This window comes from Phalacrocorax carbo, chromosome 3, assembly GCF_963921805.1.
Source record: "Phalacrocorax carbo chromosome 3, bPhaCar2.1, whole genome shotgun sequence".
Classification (NCBI taxonomy): domain Eukaryota; kingdom Metazoa; phylum Chordata; class Aves; order Suliformes; family Phalacrocoracidae; genus Phalacrocorax; species Phalacrocorax carbo.
Window position 1 is genome coordinate 61,916,780 of NC_087515.1, and position 18,503 is coordinate 61,935,282.

The 18,503-nt window shown below is 45.0% G+C and overlaps 1 protein-coding gene across 4 annotated transcripts in view; it reads left to right on the forward strand.

Moving 5' to 3' along the window:
* Positions 1-18,503, forward strand: part of TULP4 (TUB like protein 4) — a 172,164-nt gene that overhangs the window by 145,105 nt on the left and 8,556 nt on the right. For all 4 annotated transcript variants that reach the window (XM_064447095.1, XM_064447098.1, XM_064447096.1 and 1 more), the window contains 7 exons: positions 645-869; positions 3,086-3,320; positions 3,819-3,963; positions 6,004-6,148; positions 7,451-7,544; positions 10,268-10,411; positions 14,970-17,548. In XM_064447095.1, the coding sequence (XP_064303165.1) occupies positions 645-869; positions 3,086-3,320; positions 3,819-3,963; positions 6,004-6,148; positions 7,451-7,544; positions 10,268-10,411; positions 14,970-17,548 (3,567 nt within the window). The remainder of the gene's footprint in view (positions 1-644; positions 870-3,085; positions 3,321-3,818; positions 3,964-6,003; positions 6,149-7,450; positions 7,545-10,267; positions 10,412-14,969; positions 17,549-18,503) is intronic.

The window sequence follows — 18,503 nt, forward strand, 5'->3', positions numbered from 1 at the left end:
CTCTGCATTCTGACACTTAGTACCAGTCACCCCTGACTCTTTCTGGTTTTACTGTCATGAATTTAGACATTTCTGAGGGTAGATAAGCAGAAGACAAAAGGCCATTCTCTGTTTTGTTCCTTGTGCTCTTTCACAGTTCAGTTACTCTGGGAGTAGTTCAAAAGAGACACTGTGCACCAGAAGACTCAGTGCAAGACAAGAAAGCTGATTGGGTTTTGTCCCCTGGTTTTCTAAGTGACTCTGGGTGTATAATTTAACTTCTCAGTTCTAAAATGTGAGCTGTTACCAGTGGATGAGGATTGATTAGATGACTGAAAAAATCATCTGGATAGGGCATCAAAAGATCCTGCTTTTTAACACTGTGTGACTTTAAAGTCACTTATCCTATCTAGGTAATGAATTTGATAGACAATTCCTTGTGTTAAGAGCTTTAAGCCTTCTTAGTAACAAGCACTGTGTAAACCTCAACTGCTGTTATCGATAATTTCAGATGTTCACATTCTTCTCCCTTTTTGTGGAAATAGATACACTTTTTGAGTTTCTGGAAGACTTAGGGTGCTGAATTCCTGTGATCACTTGCTGTGCAACTATCTTGGAGAAAGTACAGGCTCTTTTAAAGTTGTAACCTTTTCCTCTCCATGCAGCGTCCCATCATCTCAATCTGTTGGGGTCACAGGGATTCCCGCCTGCTGATGGCTTCCGGACCTGCATTATACGTTGTCAGAGTCGAGCACAGGGTCTCCAGTCTGCAGCTGCTGTGCCAGCAGACCATCGCTAGCTGTCTGCGGGATGACAAGGATATCAGCAAACTGACCCTGCCCCCTCGGCTCTGCTCGTACCTCACCACTGCCTTTATACCAACAATCAAGGTAAAATGAAGAAAGTGCGTGTGTGTGAGGAAGAGGAAAGGGTTGCTTGATTACCCCCCATGGTGCTTCTAAGTGACAATGGATAAATTTTAAAATATTATAATAATTATAATTTTTAAAGCTTGATTAAGGGTCATTCCTGTCCTCTTCAAGAGCCCACTGATTCATTTGGTGCCTATTAAAATCTGAAAAGAAGGCTTACACATGCTGATCTGCATTATTCCATGGGGGTGGCCTTTCCAAGGACATTGTAAGGGTAAACTGTGCTGGTGACTCACAAAGACTTCTGAAGAAGCTCACACTAATGACAACGCTGTGTCACGGTTATAGGAGAGATTCACAGTGTTGCCTCCTGTTGCCTCCCTACTTGTTACATGAGTCCTTATATGGCCTGAAAAGTTATCCTTTAAGACCTGTGGCTGCCCAAATATTTCTACTGACAGTGAGTTCTGCTAACCTTACTGCTCCAACAGCACTATGGAAAAATGAACCAGATATTATGCCTTTTCCTGTACCACTAGCAGAGCTATCTGCTCAGCCCCTTTGTTTCATGATTTTGCCCTCAGTCACATCTCAGGATTTCCAAACTCTTTATCACAGCCAACAAACCAGAGCCTTAGCTGGTAAATGCCCTACATCCAAACTTATGTTTGTCTGTTACGTATTTTTTGAGTATGTGTTACAGCATTGTCTTGAGCCAGTTTCACGTCCTCGTTAAAATAATACAGAGCTAGAATAACTAATTTGAAACTAGTGGAGTTGGCCCAGCTTAAATGACAACAAATTATGCCTATAAAGTAATGATTCAGCACAATTCCATTTGGGTACTGCTAATCAGGGCAATTTGTGTGACTGTGAAACATTTCATTTGCTAAAGAGCTAATGCCTTACTATAACCATAACTCCTCGATCTCCATAACTTGCAGAGCATTTGACAGACCAGTGGTTCTCAGTTCTTTCTAGCATGCCTCCCCAGGATGCTTTCCATGTTGTTTCAGAGCCACCCCTGCAGCTCTCTAGAGCATCAGTGATGCTTATTTGGCTGTTAGGAAAGACAGGGGATGGGATGGGATGGGATGGGATGGGATGGGATGGGATGGGATGGGAGGGATAGGATGGGAGGGGAGGGGATGAAGGCGGCAGTTGGCTGTAGCAAGGCTGGGAGCCATGATGGGGATCAGAGGGGCAGAGGCAGTACAGAGGCACGTCATTGCCTACAACCCTTCTGTCACTTCCTACAGGGGGTGCTGGGGTGGGGAGTGGTTGTGGAGCTGCATAGCTGAGAGGCTGAAGTAGGGTTCCCAGCAGCCACATGCCCACCGACATTGTCAGCCATGCCTACAGTGCCTGGCAAGGCACCCTCTTCCCTGCAAACATTCCTCTTTTGCCCTCCAGCTTGAGGACTGCATTATAGGCCACTCCTCAGCTCATATCCGTCTCGCCAGGTTAAGGAGGCTCCTTTTTCCCACTACTTTTTTTTTTCTTGCACCTTCATTTTGAAAGAAACTGTCTTGACTTACACACATTAGTAGTATTTGTGTCATACTATTGTGTCAGGCTATATTGTCCTAGACAAAAGCAGTCCAACTGCTTTAGGACTGAGCTTTTCATGGCTTAGTACAGTGTGCTGGCAAGCAGGGCAAAGTAGCCCACCCTGAGCTTTGTGCTTGTATTTCTCCACATTGCATACAAATAGGCCCTCGGCAAAGATGGGTCATGTGCTTGGAAGTATATAAGACGTACGGGCTTATTCCAGAGCTGACAGCATTGTAGCATAGTGGCACAGCACGTACCCGTACTAACCAGGAATGGGAACCTGAGTGGCCAAGTTCACTTGGAGAGCCAGCAAGAGACAAGATACTCTGAGACTTAGACTTGACGACATTACCCAGGTTAAAAGAGAAGTTTGTGAAAGAACCAGGACTTGAAGACAGGTTTGTTGTCTAATTCAGTGCTCTAACCACAGGTCCAACCTTCCTTTTTGATGTAGCTAGTTTCACTTTTCTGTGTACAGCTGCTTTTGACCTAACTAAGTAATACACAGCCACTCTGTCTTGCATGTGCATCCTGCATAACTCATGCAGTAACCTGTACTAATCTTGACCTGCCAAGTTAGAGTGGGGTTCAAATTCAGTTAGTTGTGTTGGGATTTATTCACCACAGAAAAAAAACACAATAACCTATAGGAAATTTTCTCTTTCCTTCATTTAATTAAGCCTCCTATCCCAGACCCGAACAATATGAGAGATTTTGTCAGCTACCCAACAGCTGGTAATGAACGGCTTCACTGCACAATGAAGCGGACAGAAGATGACCCAGAGGTCGGTGGTCCATGTTATACTCTGTACCTGGAATACCTTGGGGGACTGGTGCCTATCCTGAAAGGACGTCGTATCAGCAAGTTGCGGCCAGAGTTTGTCATCATGGATCCTAAAACAGATGGAAAAGCAGGTAGAAGTGAATTGTTGCTCTGTATAAAAAATTGTTTAGAAATATTTTAGATATTAAATACTCAAGAGCTAAAATAAAGCTATATAAGCAATATGGAAGGTGGCATCTGATATTTCTTTTCTGATGCTAAAAAAGTCTTTAGTGTGATCTAGGCTCAAGCCTCTGAAATTATACCATGCCATCTTCTGTTTTACAAAAGCGAACTTCTTGTATTTTGAATAGCAGGGAATAGATTGCTAATTAGCAGAAAATATTCTTTAGTCTCAATTTTGAAGTTGCTTGAATTCTGTTCATCCTTCTGAATCATGTTCACTTGAGTTCGAACCATTGGAAATTCGGAGTTTATGCTAGGCAGGGTGAAGAATGGTTAATTCTCTCTCCATAGTTTTATCTCAACTGCTGCCTGTGGATCAGATTTATGCTTCTGCTGACTGATAGTTGTAACTGATATCAGTTTTCTGAAGCAGCACTTACATGTTCTGGGGCCTGTCTTGATAGATGAAATCTATGGAAACAGCTTGATTTCCACTGTGATTGACAGCTGCAACTGCTCGGACTCCAGCGATATTGAACTGAGTGATGACTGGGCAGCAAAGAAATCTCCCAAAATCAGTCGAGCTAGCAAATCACCCAAACTCCCCAGGTAATAATTTCTTGGATATTTCTTCTTCTTCTTCTTCCCCAGGTTTTTTTCCTTTCCCTTCCCTTTCCCTTACCTTCCCTTTCCCTTACCTTCCCTTTCCCTTACCTTCCCTTTCCTTTCCCTCCCCTCCCCTCCCCTTCCCTTTCCCTTCTCTTACCTTACCTTACCTTTCCCTTACCTTCCCCTTACCTTCCCTTTCCCTTGCCTTTCCCTTCCCTTTTCCTTCCCTTCCCCTTCGCTTCCCTTCCCTTCCCCTCTCTTCCCTTTCCCTTTTTTCCCTTTCCTTTCCTTTCCTTTCCTTTCCTTTCTTTCCTTTCCTTTCCTTTCCTTTCCTTTCCTTTCCTTTCCTTTCCTTTCCTTTCCTTTCCTTTCCTTTCCTTTCCTTTCCTTTCCTTTCCTTTCCTTTCCTTTCCTTTCCTTTCCTTTCCTTTCCTTTCCTTTCCTTTCCTTTCCTTTCCTTCCCTTCCCTTCCCTTCCCTTCCCTTCCCTTCCCTTCCCTTCCCTTCCCTTCCCTTCCCTTCCCTTCCCTTCCCTTCCCTTCCCTTCCCTTCCCTTCCCTTCCCTTCCCTTCCCTTCCCTTCCCTTCCCTTCCCTTCCCTTCCCTTCCCTTCCCTTCCCTTTTTTTTTTGTTCGTTTTTAAACACTGTCTTGACACCTCATAAAATTAAAAGCAAACTCCTATGGGCAGATAGGAGTCTTCTGGAGAAGTGGGGTCCTCTACGGTGTGCAGTTCTGGGGTGATCTCAGAGATTGGTGTTGAGGCGGACTTTGGGGAAGGTTCTGGGGCAAAATGTAATGGGAAACAGTAGGGCACCACTTCTCCCCAAGCAGTGTCGAAGAAAGATTTTATAAACTATCCCACCACTGCCTCTGCCACATGTAAACTTTTGCCGCCATAGGATATATTTTGTCCTTCAGACAATCTGTGTTTTTACCTCCTCTGTGCTTAGGGTCCTTGGTCTAGGTAAAGCCTTTATTTCCTCTGGGGTATTTTCAAATTCCTAAGTCCATGCATAGATGTCATAGATCCTGGCATAGGTGGCACTGCTGCTGTGGTGACCTTGCAAGGGAACCTCAACAAAGAGATCCTCCTAAACACTGGGTTGATGAGCTTCTGTAATGGTACGCAAAATCAGCTTATTATTCGTCTGGTTGCTTTCCTGCCAGCTCTTCATTATATTCATTATGTACATAGACATAACGCTCCACCTGCACAGTCTCACTGATGTCTGTGATGCTTCTCATAGGCACTGATATCTATCTGCCAGCTTCATGTTGTGGGATTGAGGCCCTGACGCCTTCTAGCTGACATCTTCCAAAGACCTTATATTATGAGATTGTCCTAGTATGAGACAAAGCAAATGCATCCCTTTATATGTGAACATAACATGTGAAATACCAAAGTTTTAGGTTAGCAGTACTTGACAAAAGAACCATCAGTTCCTGAGCCTAAAACTGAAATAGCACAAAAACAACTACCCAGTGTCCTTGGTTTTCTAAGACCATACTTCTGAAATGTAACTTTTGTTCATTATTTTTCCTACCAGTGAGCTTTTTCAGGTGCTTCTTCTCTCTTATTCTTGACCCCCTTTGCATAGTGGGAGGTAGGAATAACTTTTAGCTTAGAGTAAGAGCACTGATGAAGTTTGTGGAGTCTTGGTTTGCTGTACTAACATGGAGATCTGCCAGCTGAGGTGTCATGTTTCCATCTCCTGAGGCTTTGCTCAAAGCCCGCATAGCTGAAATAGCTCAGCCCTACACTTTTTTATGGATTAGTGGAGGATATATTGTATCTGGCAGAACTGCTGTAAGGTTTGTTAAATGAATCTGAAAGCATCAGTCAGAGTTATACAAGTGCGCCAGGCCTTATATATCTTCAAATTTGACCCGTAACTCTCCTTCCTGTAGACTCTACAGTCTTCATTAGTCACTTAGAGGACACCATATCGGTTGTCTTCATTGCATCTTTACATTCAAAGACATTAATTTTATGCATTTTCGTATGCTCGTTGATGATTCTAATTATTGCTTTATGTGCAGAATCAATATTGAAGCTCGCAAATCTCCAAAGATGTCACGAGCTGCGCAGGAGATATCAAGATCACCAAGATTACCAATAAGAAAACCTTCTATTGGTTCACCAAGCCTAACCCGAAGAGAGTTTCCTTTAGAAGATATTACTCAGGTATTGTGTACATTGTTACCAGACCTGAGTCCAAAGGCATCTCCTTCCAGAGGCAGCAAGTTGTGTGAAAACTTTTCATTAATTACAACTAGAGAATTGCGTCTTCCAATTCAATGTTAATGTTTGAAAGTGTCAATGGAATATCAGTCATTGATTGATAAATCCTGGCACTACTAACTTCTGTCAATGTGAATCCATGTGAGAGGTTTTATTCCAGGTGATGTTGTTGGCTATTTGAAAGTGTATATGAAAATGCTTCTTGTTCAGTTCCTGAGCTGTCCTAATGCCACTATAGTTCTCTGCTTTGCTAAAAATTGCAAAGACAAGAAAACACTTGCCTCAGTGGGCCACATGTTCTCTGTTTCATAATTCATAGAATCACAGAATCATAGAATAGTTTGGGATGGAAGAAACCTTTAAAGGTCATCTAGTCTAACCACCCCTGCAATGAGCAGAGACATCTTCAACTAGATCAGGAACATGGAACAGCCTTAATTGGAAGGAAGGCACTTTGTGCTCTTTGTGCTGTTCATAACCTGTGGTAAATGAAACGTAGCAGGCTGTAGAATATTTTGTTAATATCAGCCTGCATTCTTTAACTTTGTTTTGTTTCATTTCAGTTGGGTTTTCCCACTCTGTCTTTTCACATTTTCCTTTATTTTGAAACATTCTAGATCACTTATATAGCAGCAGTATATAGTACCAAAAGTTCTTTGAAAAGGGCAGGAGACCAGAGGCTTAGATCCTGCTCCTGATATTGACAGTGTAACTCTCGGCCTTTGAGAAAATCTCTTGGTCTTTCAGATTTATAATTTGATCACAATGGAAGCAGTAGTTTGGGAAACTGCTTTGGAAGCTCCAGGAAGAGTATGTTTGTCATTATGAGTAATTAATTTTTGTCTTATTTATTGTTCTATGAAGTGATTTGTAAGCACAGAACCAAAGGGTAGGGTGTATGAAGTACAGAACGGCCACGCTCTTGTTGTGCAGGAGAAGCAAGCATCTGAAAACAGACCTGTTCTCACTAAGCAGCCATCATGTTGTTCAGTTCTTCAACAGCTTTAATGAGCCTATGTGGCTTTTTGTATACGTAATTTCTGATGCCGTTCAGATGTCACAATGAGACTTCTTAATAACTGGGTATAACAGTTGCTACGTAGGCACATTAGACTGTTTCAATAAAATAAAAATGAGAAGCTGAAATTGTATTATCCCTTGCAATATCTTGATTGCTCTGCAGGTTTTTAATAGAGATTGAAAAATATTTTATTAGGTGAAAATGATCTTGTTTTTGCTTTGCAGCACAACTACCTTGCTCAGGTCACATCTAATATCTGGGGAACAAAATTTAAAATTGTGGGTTTGGCTGCTTTCCTACCAACTAACCTTGGTGCAGGTAAAAGTAAACTCTATTGAATTTTTGCATGTCAAACTTATTTCTAACAAACAAAATCTTATGCCATGTGATTCTTTCTAAGCGATCAAAAGGCTTCTTTAACAAAGCACTTATTTTCTGTGGACAGTAGGAATTAGATTTTACAAAATTCACTGCAAGTAAAAGATGGAAAACTATAAATACAATAACAAGATGATCAATAGACTGTTAAAAGTCTCAGCTGTAATAAAAAGATTAATAAACAGTCAAGCCCAGATCTTTATTTTTACAGTGTATTTGAACAAAACCCAAACAAATAAAGAAAATTTTTGCAGAAGGCTATAAAAATCGCAGGGTTTAAGTTACTGTAATAGAAATACTTTTAAAACTCAGATTTTTAGAGTCGTTTAGCTACTAATTTTACCAAAATAATGTTAAAAAAGCTCTTATAACATCATGTTAAGGATTCTTCAAGTCAGTGCATAGCCTTATCATATGGTTCTCTTGCTGGAGCATCAGTAAATTGGTAGCCTTAATTAAAAGTAGCGGTTGTCTAGTCTCTTGACCTTCTTCTGTGTACGCCATTTTTCCCTAGATAGTCCTGTTGAAAGGAAGAATACTAAGTAAAGAACAGGGTACCACCTAGCAGAACTGAGCTCTGACCTGAAATATTAATACAAGTGTAGGAGTTTTACAAGTTCTTTGGAAAACTTCTTTTTCCCTGTGTTGCATTGTATAGTTAGGGCAGGACTATATAATGATGCCCTAGACACAGAATTAATTAAACAGATATCTTTTGTGGTTATATTGACTAATGTCAGACAAGAGATGGAGTCCTAACTACTGGGGAGAGGACCTTCTCTGGCCCAGGCTCTAGGCAAACGTTGTCTTCTCAGAATGTTGTCACCCTGGGGCCAACCAGTGCTACCTCTATAGGACAATGGCACTTTCTACTTAATGAAGTATTATGGAAACCCTCATGCTTGTTCCAGCACTTTTTTCCCAAGTAATTTTTGAATTTCTGACATCTGCATTTGCAGTGATTGTGAAAAGTTAGTGTAAGAATGACCCTCTGGTTCAGACCAGAGGTTGTTCTAATTCTGTCATTATCAGTGACAGATATGTAAGGAAGGATGTAAGTGTAGAGTAAGTTTGTGGTGATAATTCATTCACATGTTCTCCTGGTCACCAATGGTTTGGGTCCCAGGGTCTTCCTGAGCCAGGAGGGGTTTCTTTGTTTGTAGTAACCCTCAGAAGGTTTTCTTCCTGAGAGCTTTCTGGTTTTCCCCTAAACGCATATAAGTCAGTAGCATCTTGTGGTGAAGAGTTCCAAAAGTAGAATGAATCATAGAATAGTTTGGGTTGGAAGGGACCTTTAAAGGTCATCTAGTCCAACCCCCCTGCAGTGAGCAGGGACAACTTCAACTAGATCAGGTTGCTCAGAGCCCCGTCCTGTGGGAAACTCTAGCCCGGGAACGGCTAGCAGAAAGCGGGCATTGAAGTAGAAGGACAGGCTCAGGGTCGGAGCGACCTTGGGCCCAGCTGTTATTGACCGGTAAAGGAGTGTGAGAAACAAGTAACTGCTAATTGCAAGGCTGAACACAAGAGATAAGCATGGGAGGAGTTGGCATCTACCTCCCAGCCAAGGATGAGCTATGCTTTTGCAAATAGGTATGAGCTAATTTACGAACGGTATAAAAGATATTTGCTAATTGCCAATAAACGAGACTTGATGATCATCATCGGATGGTGCCTGTCTCCCGCTGGTTTTCCGTCACCGTCCAACCTGACCTTGAATGTTTCTAGGGATGCAGCATCCACCACCTCTCTGGGCAACCTGTTCCAGCTCTTCACCACCCTTATTGTAAAAAACTTCTTTTATCTAGTCTAAATCTATCCTCTTTTAGTTTAAAACCACTGCCCCTTGTCCTATCACAGGAGGGCCTGCTAAAAGGATTATCCCCTTTCTTATAAGCCCCCTTTAAGTACTGAAAGGCCACAAGAAGGTCTCCCCACAGCCATCTCTTCTCCAGGCTGAACAACCCCAACTCTCTCAGCCTGTCCTCCTAGGAGAGGTGCTCCAGCCCTCTGATCATTTTTGCGGCCCTTCTCTGGACCCGCTCCAACAGGTCCATGTCTTTCCTGTGCTGAGGGCTCCAGAACTGGACACAGTACTGCAGAGGTCTCAAGAAAGCAGAGCAGAGGGGCAGAATCATCTCCCTCAACGTGCTGGCTACACTTCTTTTGATGCAGCCCAGGACACGGTTGGCCTTCTGGGCTGCAAGCACACGCTGCTGGCTCATGTCCAGCTTTTCGTCCATCAGAACCCCCAAGTCCTTCTCCGCAGGGCTGCTCTCAATCTCTTCATCCCCCAGCCTGTATTGATATCGGGGGTTGCCCCAGCCCAGGTGCACTACTCTGCCCTTGGCCTTGTTTTTCTTCTGTAAAAATAGAGGTGAATACAAGATGAAGTAATTCATTTTTTTCTACGGATTATTTAACTACAGAGATGCTGCTTCTATTTAAAGAGAAATAGCTGAAAAAAACAATCTCTTTTATCGTGTTTATGCAAAGTGTTACATAGCAATTTGGCTAAGAATGGTCCATATATGCATTTGTTCGTTAATGCATTAACTAAAAATAGCCATAACCATTCTGTCTGTTTTGAATTGATTCTTTCTTAGCTTTAGATGCTCTTTGTGTAACAGATTTTTTTAAAATTTCTTGTTATACTCTTCCTCCAGTAATATATAAAACCAGTTTGCTGCATCTTCAGCCCAGGCAGATGACAATATATCTCCCGGAAGTGCGGAAGATTTCAATGGACTACATTAACCTTCCTGTCTTTAATCCAAATGTTTTCAGCGAAGACGAAGATGATTTACCGGGTAAGGAGGAGCTGGAGGTGTGCTATGTTATGGGTTAAGCTAGCTGGAGGGCAGATCACTTGTGTCACTAACCCCCTCTGGTAAACACACAAATCAAAATCCCTTAATCTGATGGGGTCCTGTAGAACTGAATTGGAATAAGACTAATATGTAGTACAGACATTGCTTTCTAAAATATGTGGAAAATATAATTCATATAAGTTTCAAGTTTATTAGAAAATTAATAATCTTCTATTTAGTTTGCTAAGAATTCTCTGTAGATTGAAGCTTTGCATTCTGCATCTTTGTAGGACAGAGTTGTAATGTGTTGGAAGCCCCAAAGGGTCATTCTTGTGACCTGATGGCAGCAAAGCAGAGCCTGCTGATAGGACCTTGGCTTGAAGGGCAGTTTCCCATAAAAATAAGCCACCCTTTGAGAAGTGATAAATGCCCGTTTGGATTTTTATCAATACTAAGTCTTACAGAGAGACTAAAATAGTGAAGCAGTCTATAAACAGTCTATAAACAGGGGGTCAGAAGAATTTCTCATTTCACTGAGATTTAAGTTAGCAGAAGGTTCAAACAGTGTGGGGAAGGCTTGGATGCAGGTGATGTGAATGTGGCAGGTAAAAGGACTGGAAGTACTGAGGGCCTCCTTCAATTAAAAAAAAAATCATCATGCCAATAAAATTAAAAAATAAGAGACAAGAAGGTAAATTAATACATTTTCAGAATTTCCACATCAGTGGGGGTTTCCTGTTGCCAGGTCACAGGTTTTTGGAACTACAGGAGTGGCCATCGTGCTAGTACCCTTTAAGGAGAAAGGAGTGTGAGCACTACAAAGCAATTAAAGGCTTGTGCTAGAGTCTATAGAATTAAGTAGAAATACTCCCATTATTTCAGACCAAGGTTTTGACTGCTGAAAGCACCAAAGCTTGTGTCTGACCCAAGCATCAGAGTAGTCCTCTGGACTTCTAAGGAAATACTCATGTGCTTAAAATGAAGACCATTCTTTCATGATTCGGGGTTTGGCTTGCCTAATTTATGTCTAAGTGATATTCACCTGCAGGATCTGAAGAAGATAAGAGACATTGATGTTATGCATAGGAAACACTCAGCATTTTCTATTATGAAACATGGTCCCAGCTGACAGAAAGTAATACAAAAATGAAGTAGAAAAAAAAATGTTAATATAAAGTCTTTGCATCCCTTCCTGAAAATTGGGTTAGATCTGCAATATCAGTTCCTTTTACATTATTAAAAGAGCTGAAATGATACTCAGAATTGCAGGTTGGTGAACACCACATAAATGTAGGGTTAATTGTTAGAGTTTTGTTACAGCTCTTTGAGAAGGCTAGTAGAAGAATCATACTACCTTGTCCTCTATAACAGCTGCCTTCTTATCCACTTTTTTCTTTCTAGTTTCTTCTGAAAATTCATTTCTGACTTAGCAAATGGGGGCTACTTAAATATTCAGAGACATCTTTGGGGATATCCTTTCTTAAGGCCTGCATATAGAGGAAAAAAGTGCCCTATACTAATGAGAAAAAATATTGTAGTGTAAATAATAATTGCATGATAGGTCAAAAAAAAAACAACATAGAAAGCTGCTCTTGGGCAGTGGAATGTTAATAATGAGGTACTCCTGGGACAGGTGTTTTTTAATGTAGTCAGTAAAGATTTGGCAAGGCAAATGGACAGTGAATTTATTTAACTTGCAAATTATGCAAACAAATAAATTAAAAAGTATTGGAGAAATGAAAAAAGTTGGATTTAAACACTTTGGGATATTAAGCAACACTGCGACGAATGGAATTTTGCTTGATAAGGCACGTTATATCCATGACAGCAACATTCTGGGCTACTCAAGCCAAGCTAACAATTAAACCTCGAGCTTTGGCAGATAAATTGCTAACCTGCAGACAGCAGGACGAAAGCATGGCCTGCCAGCTGAGCACAGAACTACACTGCATTAGGGTCAGTTAAGTTTACCTGTCGGTCGTCTTCTAAAGAAGTGAACAGAACTACTGTAAAAATTTGCCAGCGTAGCCACAGACCTGTCTGTACACCTACCACGTTCATGACTAATGCTGACCAAAGCCTAATGCTATCAAAAATATAATAACAAGGCATACGTGGATGACTAGAATTTTAATTAGAAATTCATTAGGAACTGGGCAGTAGCTAGAGGAGTCCTGACTAATGGATCTCTTGCCTGATCTGGTCTTGCAAATCAGAGATCTCCACAAAATTTGGCACACTTAAATGATCCTGGATATGACTCTAGGATCCTGGATATGACTAGTCTCTTTTCCTCTCATAAATCTGCTGATGCAACTCGCTTATCATTTTCCATGGCTTTTATACATGGAAACTAATAGAGCGTATGCAAAATTTGTGGGGGTTTTAATATAGTATTTACTGTTTCCCCTCATTATTCTATTTTGTTCCTTCTTATCTTGACTTCTGCACCTGTACTTGGTTCCAGTGTCCTCATTTCCCTGCCATGTTCCAGCTTTTCAGTGGCAGTTCCTATTGGAATCCCTCTCACCACTTCCTGCAAAAGGATTTGCAAGCAGCTGAGCAAATTCCATGCTTCTGCTCAAAATCATCAGAATTGCATCTTGCCTCACTGTCCCGTGTTTACCACCACCATGTGTAGGAAACTTTTCCTGTGTATCTCTTCTTTTCACATTTCTGATTGCACGCTGAAGTTGCCCTGACTACAGTACCCACTTCTTGAATCTTTTTGGCTTCCCATCTATTTCCTCACATCATTTCCTTACAAATCTTCTTTCAAAAACTTTTATAAGTTTTGTCTATTTCATTCCATCGCATTTCTCTCTCTCTTTGTTTCATTTCCCTTCTTTTTCTGATACTGGTTGCTTTGTCACCCCCTATACTTCAGATATAATACTTTGCTTTCCCCCACTGCTGTCTGTATTCTCCAGTTTTCCTAAACTCATTGAGACTAGGGACATTATCCTAGAGACTATACAGTGCCTTCAGTGCAGGTCTTTGACTTTCTTTTTTTCCTCCACTTTTTGTTTGTTTTTATGGCAAATAAACATCCAAGTCAAAACTCTATAATGCTGTTAGATCAGGGCAGTCTTGAGGAGCATCATTTCATGCTCCTCCTGAAGCTCAGTTGAGCATGGCACAGTGTCACACAACTGGCTTTAGAAGGAGTCAGCCTGGGCCGGCAGGGACTTGTTTGTGCCTCACCATCAGATAGCAGCAGCCGTAGAGGAAGCCAGGAGGCCACATTAGTGGTCCTAGGACAAAGGACCTAGGCAAAAAAGAGGTGGCAGCAGCCACAGGTCTGTGAGTGGGTCAACCAAAGTGACCCACTGAGTGGATGAGGGAGAGGCTGTGGATGTTGTCTACCTAAACTTTAGTGAAGCCTTTGACACCGTTTCTCACAGCATTCTTGTGGAGAAACTGGCTGCTCATGGCTTGTACAGGCATACTCTTCAGTGGATATAAACTGGTTGTATGGCCGGGCCTAAAAAGTGGTGGTGAATGGAGTTAAATCCAGTTGGTGGCCGTTCACAAATGGGGTTCCCCAGGGCTCAGTTTTGGGGCCAGTCTTGTTTAATATCTTTATCAATGATCTGGACGAGGGGATTGAGTGCACCCTCACTAAGTGTGCAGCTGACACCAAATTGGACGAGTGTTGATATGCTCGAGAGCAGGAAGGCTCTACAGCGGGATCTGGACGGGCTGGATCGATGCGCTGAGGCCAATTGCATGATGTTTAACAAGGCCAAGTGCCGCGTCCTGCACTTGGGTAACAACAACCCCATGCAATGCTACAGGCTTGGGGAAGGGTGGCTGGAAAGGTGCCCAGTGGAGAGGGACCTGGGCGTGCTTGTTGGCAGCCGGCTGAATGTGAGCCAGCAGTGTGCCCAGGTGGCCAAGAAGGCCAACAGCATCCTGGCTTGTATCAGGAATAGTGTGGCCAGCAGGAGTAGGGGAGTGATCGTGCCCCAGTACTCGGCACTGGTGAGGTGACACCTCAAATACAGTGTTCAGTTTGGGGCTCCACAGTACAAGAGGGGGCATGTCCCCCTCTTGTACTGAGGGGTCCCCTTCTGGAGCATGTCCAGAGAAGGGTGACGAAGCTGATGAAGCATCCAGAGCACAAGTCTTACGTGGAGCAGCTGAGGGAACTGGAATTGTTCAGTCTGGAGAAGAGGAGGCTGAGGGGAGACCTTATCCCTCTCTACAACTACCTGAAAGGAGGTTGTAGTGAGGTGGGTGTTGGTCTTTTCTCCCAGGTAGCTAGCAATAGAATGAGATGAAATGGCCTCAAGCTGTGTCAGGGGAGGTTTAGATTGGATATTAGGAAAAATATCTTTACTGAAAGAGTGGTCAGGTATTGGAACAGGCTGCCCAGAGAAGTGGTTGAGTCATCCTCCCTGGGGGTATTTAAAAGATGCATAGATGTGGTGCTTAGGGTTATATTTAGTGGTGGACTTGGAAGTGCTAGGTTAATGGTTGGACTTGATAATCTTGGAGGTCTTTTCCAACCTACATGGTTCTATGATTCTGTGACATGCTGTGTTGTTTTTTGCAGTGCCCGGTGCCCCTGGTGCCCCTGCCAGCAGTCCGCCGTGCACCGTCAACATCCCCATCGCCCCCATCCACAGCTCTGCCCAGGCCATGTCGCCCACACAGAGCATCGGCCTGGTCCAGTCACTTCTGGCCAATCAGAACGTGCAGCTGGACGTGCTGGCCAATCCGCCGGCAGAAGCAGGGGGCGAAGGGGCGGGGCCCTTCCCGGGGGTGCCGGGCCGCTTTCCTGGCCCCGGGGCTGGGGCGCTGGCTGGGGGGGAGCTGGGTCGTGCCCCTCCCGTGCCCCCCACCCTTGCCCCGCTGCCCCCCACACCCCCTGCCATTGCCCTGGCCGACCTGCGGGACCATAGCGACCGTGAGCACGAGCCCCCACCCAAGGCCAAGGCCCCGCGGCCGGGACCTCAGCTGGTGGAAGGGGACGCCGTCATCTTTGGGGCCACCCAGGAGCTGCAGCTGACCAAGATGAACCCTCCACCGCCCTACCCTGGCACAATCCCTGCTGCACCTACGGCCGCCCCACCGCCTCCACCCGGCCCCCCGCAGCCACCCCTCGACCTCTGTCTGAAAAAGGGGGAATTCTCCCTCTACCCAGCAGGGCACTACCAGACACCCCTGGGGTATGAGCGGATAACAACTTTTGACAGCAGTGGGAATGTGGAGGAGGTGTGCCGGCCTCGCACCAGGATGCTCTGTGCCCAGAGCACCTACACCCTGCCAGGGCCCGGCAGCTCCGCCACCTTGCGCATCACCGCCTCTGAGAAGAAAATGCAGCAGCCCTGCACCAGCGCCACCCTGAATCGGCTCACAGTCCCCCGTTACTCCATCCCAACTGGGGACCCACCGCCCTACCCTGATATTGCCAGCCAGCTGTCCCAGGGCAGAAGCATCACGCAGAGGCTGGACAGCAGTATCATTCATGCAACTCTGCGGAGGAACAGCAGAGAGGCAGCCCTGAAAATGGCTCAGCTGGTGGACAGTCAGAGAGCCACCTTGCAACTTCCCCCGAAGGCCAAGAGCAGTGTTGTGACAGCGCAATACCAGCAGAGAGTACCCACCGCCCTGTACACCTGCAGTCAGTGCAGCAGTGGCGGCAGCAACGCAAGCGCTGGTGGTGTGGGCAACATCACTAGTGCCAACGCTAGTAGCAGCACTTCCAGTATTGGTGGCATGAGACCTGATCTGAGCACGGCGAGTGGCTCCCAGCACAGCTCTGTCATCGCTCACTCTGTCAGTACTTCGCCTCTGGCCTCCCAGTCCTCTTACAGCTTGCTGAGCCCACCTGACAATTCCCGTGACCGAGCAGATTATATCAACTCTGCCTTCACGGAGGATGAGGCCCTTTCTCAGCATTGCCCAGTAGAGAAGTCAATACGGCATGTACCTGTGTCCTTGACGGAGGCTGCCCTTGGTGTAAAACGGCCACCACCGTACCAGTGGGACCCTATGGTGAGTGAAGAGATATGGGTTCCTCAGGAAAGGACAGCTCAGAGCTCAGTGCCCAACCCTCTAAAACCTACTCCTCTCATCATTGGTCAAACTCAACATCTGGATATGTCTCGAGTGCCATTTGTTTCCCCCAAGTCCCCAACCAGTCCCACTGCCACTTTCCAGGCGAGTTATGGGGTTGGAGTACCTTACCCAGGAAGCTACAATGCCCCTCCCCTTCAGGGAATGCAGCCCCCCTGCTCCCCCAAAGAAGCTCTGGCCCCAACGCAGTTTGCACAGCAGGAGCCCACAGTTGTGCTTCAGCCAGGTTATCCATCCAACCTCTCCTATTGCCCTTTGCCACCCATGTATCCGGGAAGTAGCGCCTGCTCTAGTTTACAGCTGCCACCAATCGCCTTGCACCCCTGGAGCTCCTACAGCGCCTGTCCACCCGTACAGAACCCCCAGGGCACGTTGCCTCCCAAGCCACTCCTTGTGGTGGAGAAGCCGGTGATGTCTCCTCCGCCGGCAGAGCTGCAGGGCCATGTGGGTACAGAGGTAATGGTGGAGACAGCAGACACCTTCCAGGAGGTACTCTCCTTGACAGAAAGCCCCGTTCCTCAAAGGACAGACAAATTTGGCAAGAAGAGCCGCAAGCGCCTGGACAGTCGAGCCGAGGAAGGAAACGTGCAAGCTATCACTGAGGGCAAGGTCAAAAAGGAGGCAAGGACGCTGACCGACTTCAATTCGCTAATATCCAGCCCTCGGCTGGGGAGGGAGAAGAAGAAAGTCAAGAGCCAGAAAGACCAGCTGAAGTCCAAGAAGCTAAACAAAACGAATGAGTTTCAGGACAGTTCAGAGAGTGAGCCAGAGCTTTTTATCAGCGGGGATGAACTGATGAACCAGAGCCAGGGCAGCAAAAAGGGTTGGAAAACCAAAAGGAGTTTGAGGACAGCCAGTGAGCTGGACGAATTCAAGTGCCGGAAGGCCAGCGAGAAGGAGGACGGGAGGCTGGGGAGCCAGGGCTTTGTGTATGTGATGGCCAACAAGCAGCCGCTGTGGAATGAGGCAACTCAAGTCTACCAGCTGGACTTCGGAGGGCGGGTGACCCAAGAGTCAGCAAAAAACTTCCAGATTGAGCTGGAAGGACGACAGGTAGGCGGGGGCAACACACGTGGGCCAGGGTGGGGGACGGAGAGAAGGAGAGCCATCACAGAAGTAAGCTCTGCCTCTCATGCAGCCAAGTGCCTCCTGCTTGTGTTAGCTGCTCCGTGAAAAAAAGCTTTTCCACATGGTTGATAAAAACGAGCCGTCAAAGGTATAGATTCAGAACGGAGGGTAAAGTTCAGCTGTAAAGTAAATGTACAAAATATGTTTGGTCTTACTCCAGTGGGATGTGGGAATAGAGGCCTCCTTTAGTTTCATGGGCTCTCACTGCTGAAGGTAGGTGGGTTTTGTAATAAACACAACCGATCTCCCTAACAGTAGCCACGTTTGTCGTCGGTGATTGTGGATAGCAGCCCTCTGACTGAACACTGCTTCCTTCTTGTGGTGGTCACAAAGGTGGGCCAGTCAGCAGATAGCTAAGGCAGAGACAATGGATGAGCAGTTAGGTTCCTTCCATGCCAAAATTTCCCTTGTGCATTACCAGGCCTCTGGGGCTGGTTCTTAATACTAGAGGAGGGAGGCACTGACCCTCCCCAGAACAAAGTGCTCCTGGGCTGCTTCTGAACTGCCTGTGTGTAGAGGGGTCTGTGGATAGTTCAAAAGATCAAAGCATTCATTTTAGGATCTCTCACCTTGGCCCAAGTGGGATGTTACTACACCAAACCCAGGCTATTAAGTGATACCAATCAGCAGGACACTGGACTAAGACTCAGGAGACACATATTTATTTCCTTGTACAGCCTGTCCCATCTCTGTAAGTCACTTCTGATTTATTAAAGACATCAAGGCTCTCAAATCCCTCTGATTTAACTTGGGAGTTAGATGTCTTAAATGTCCAACATGCATGACCAGGGGTAGTCTCTTGGTTTTGTCTGTCTGTGTAACAACAGCTCATTAAAAAGGCACAGTGATTGGAGTCATTTATACCCCTTCTTCAGTTAAA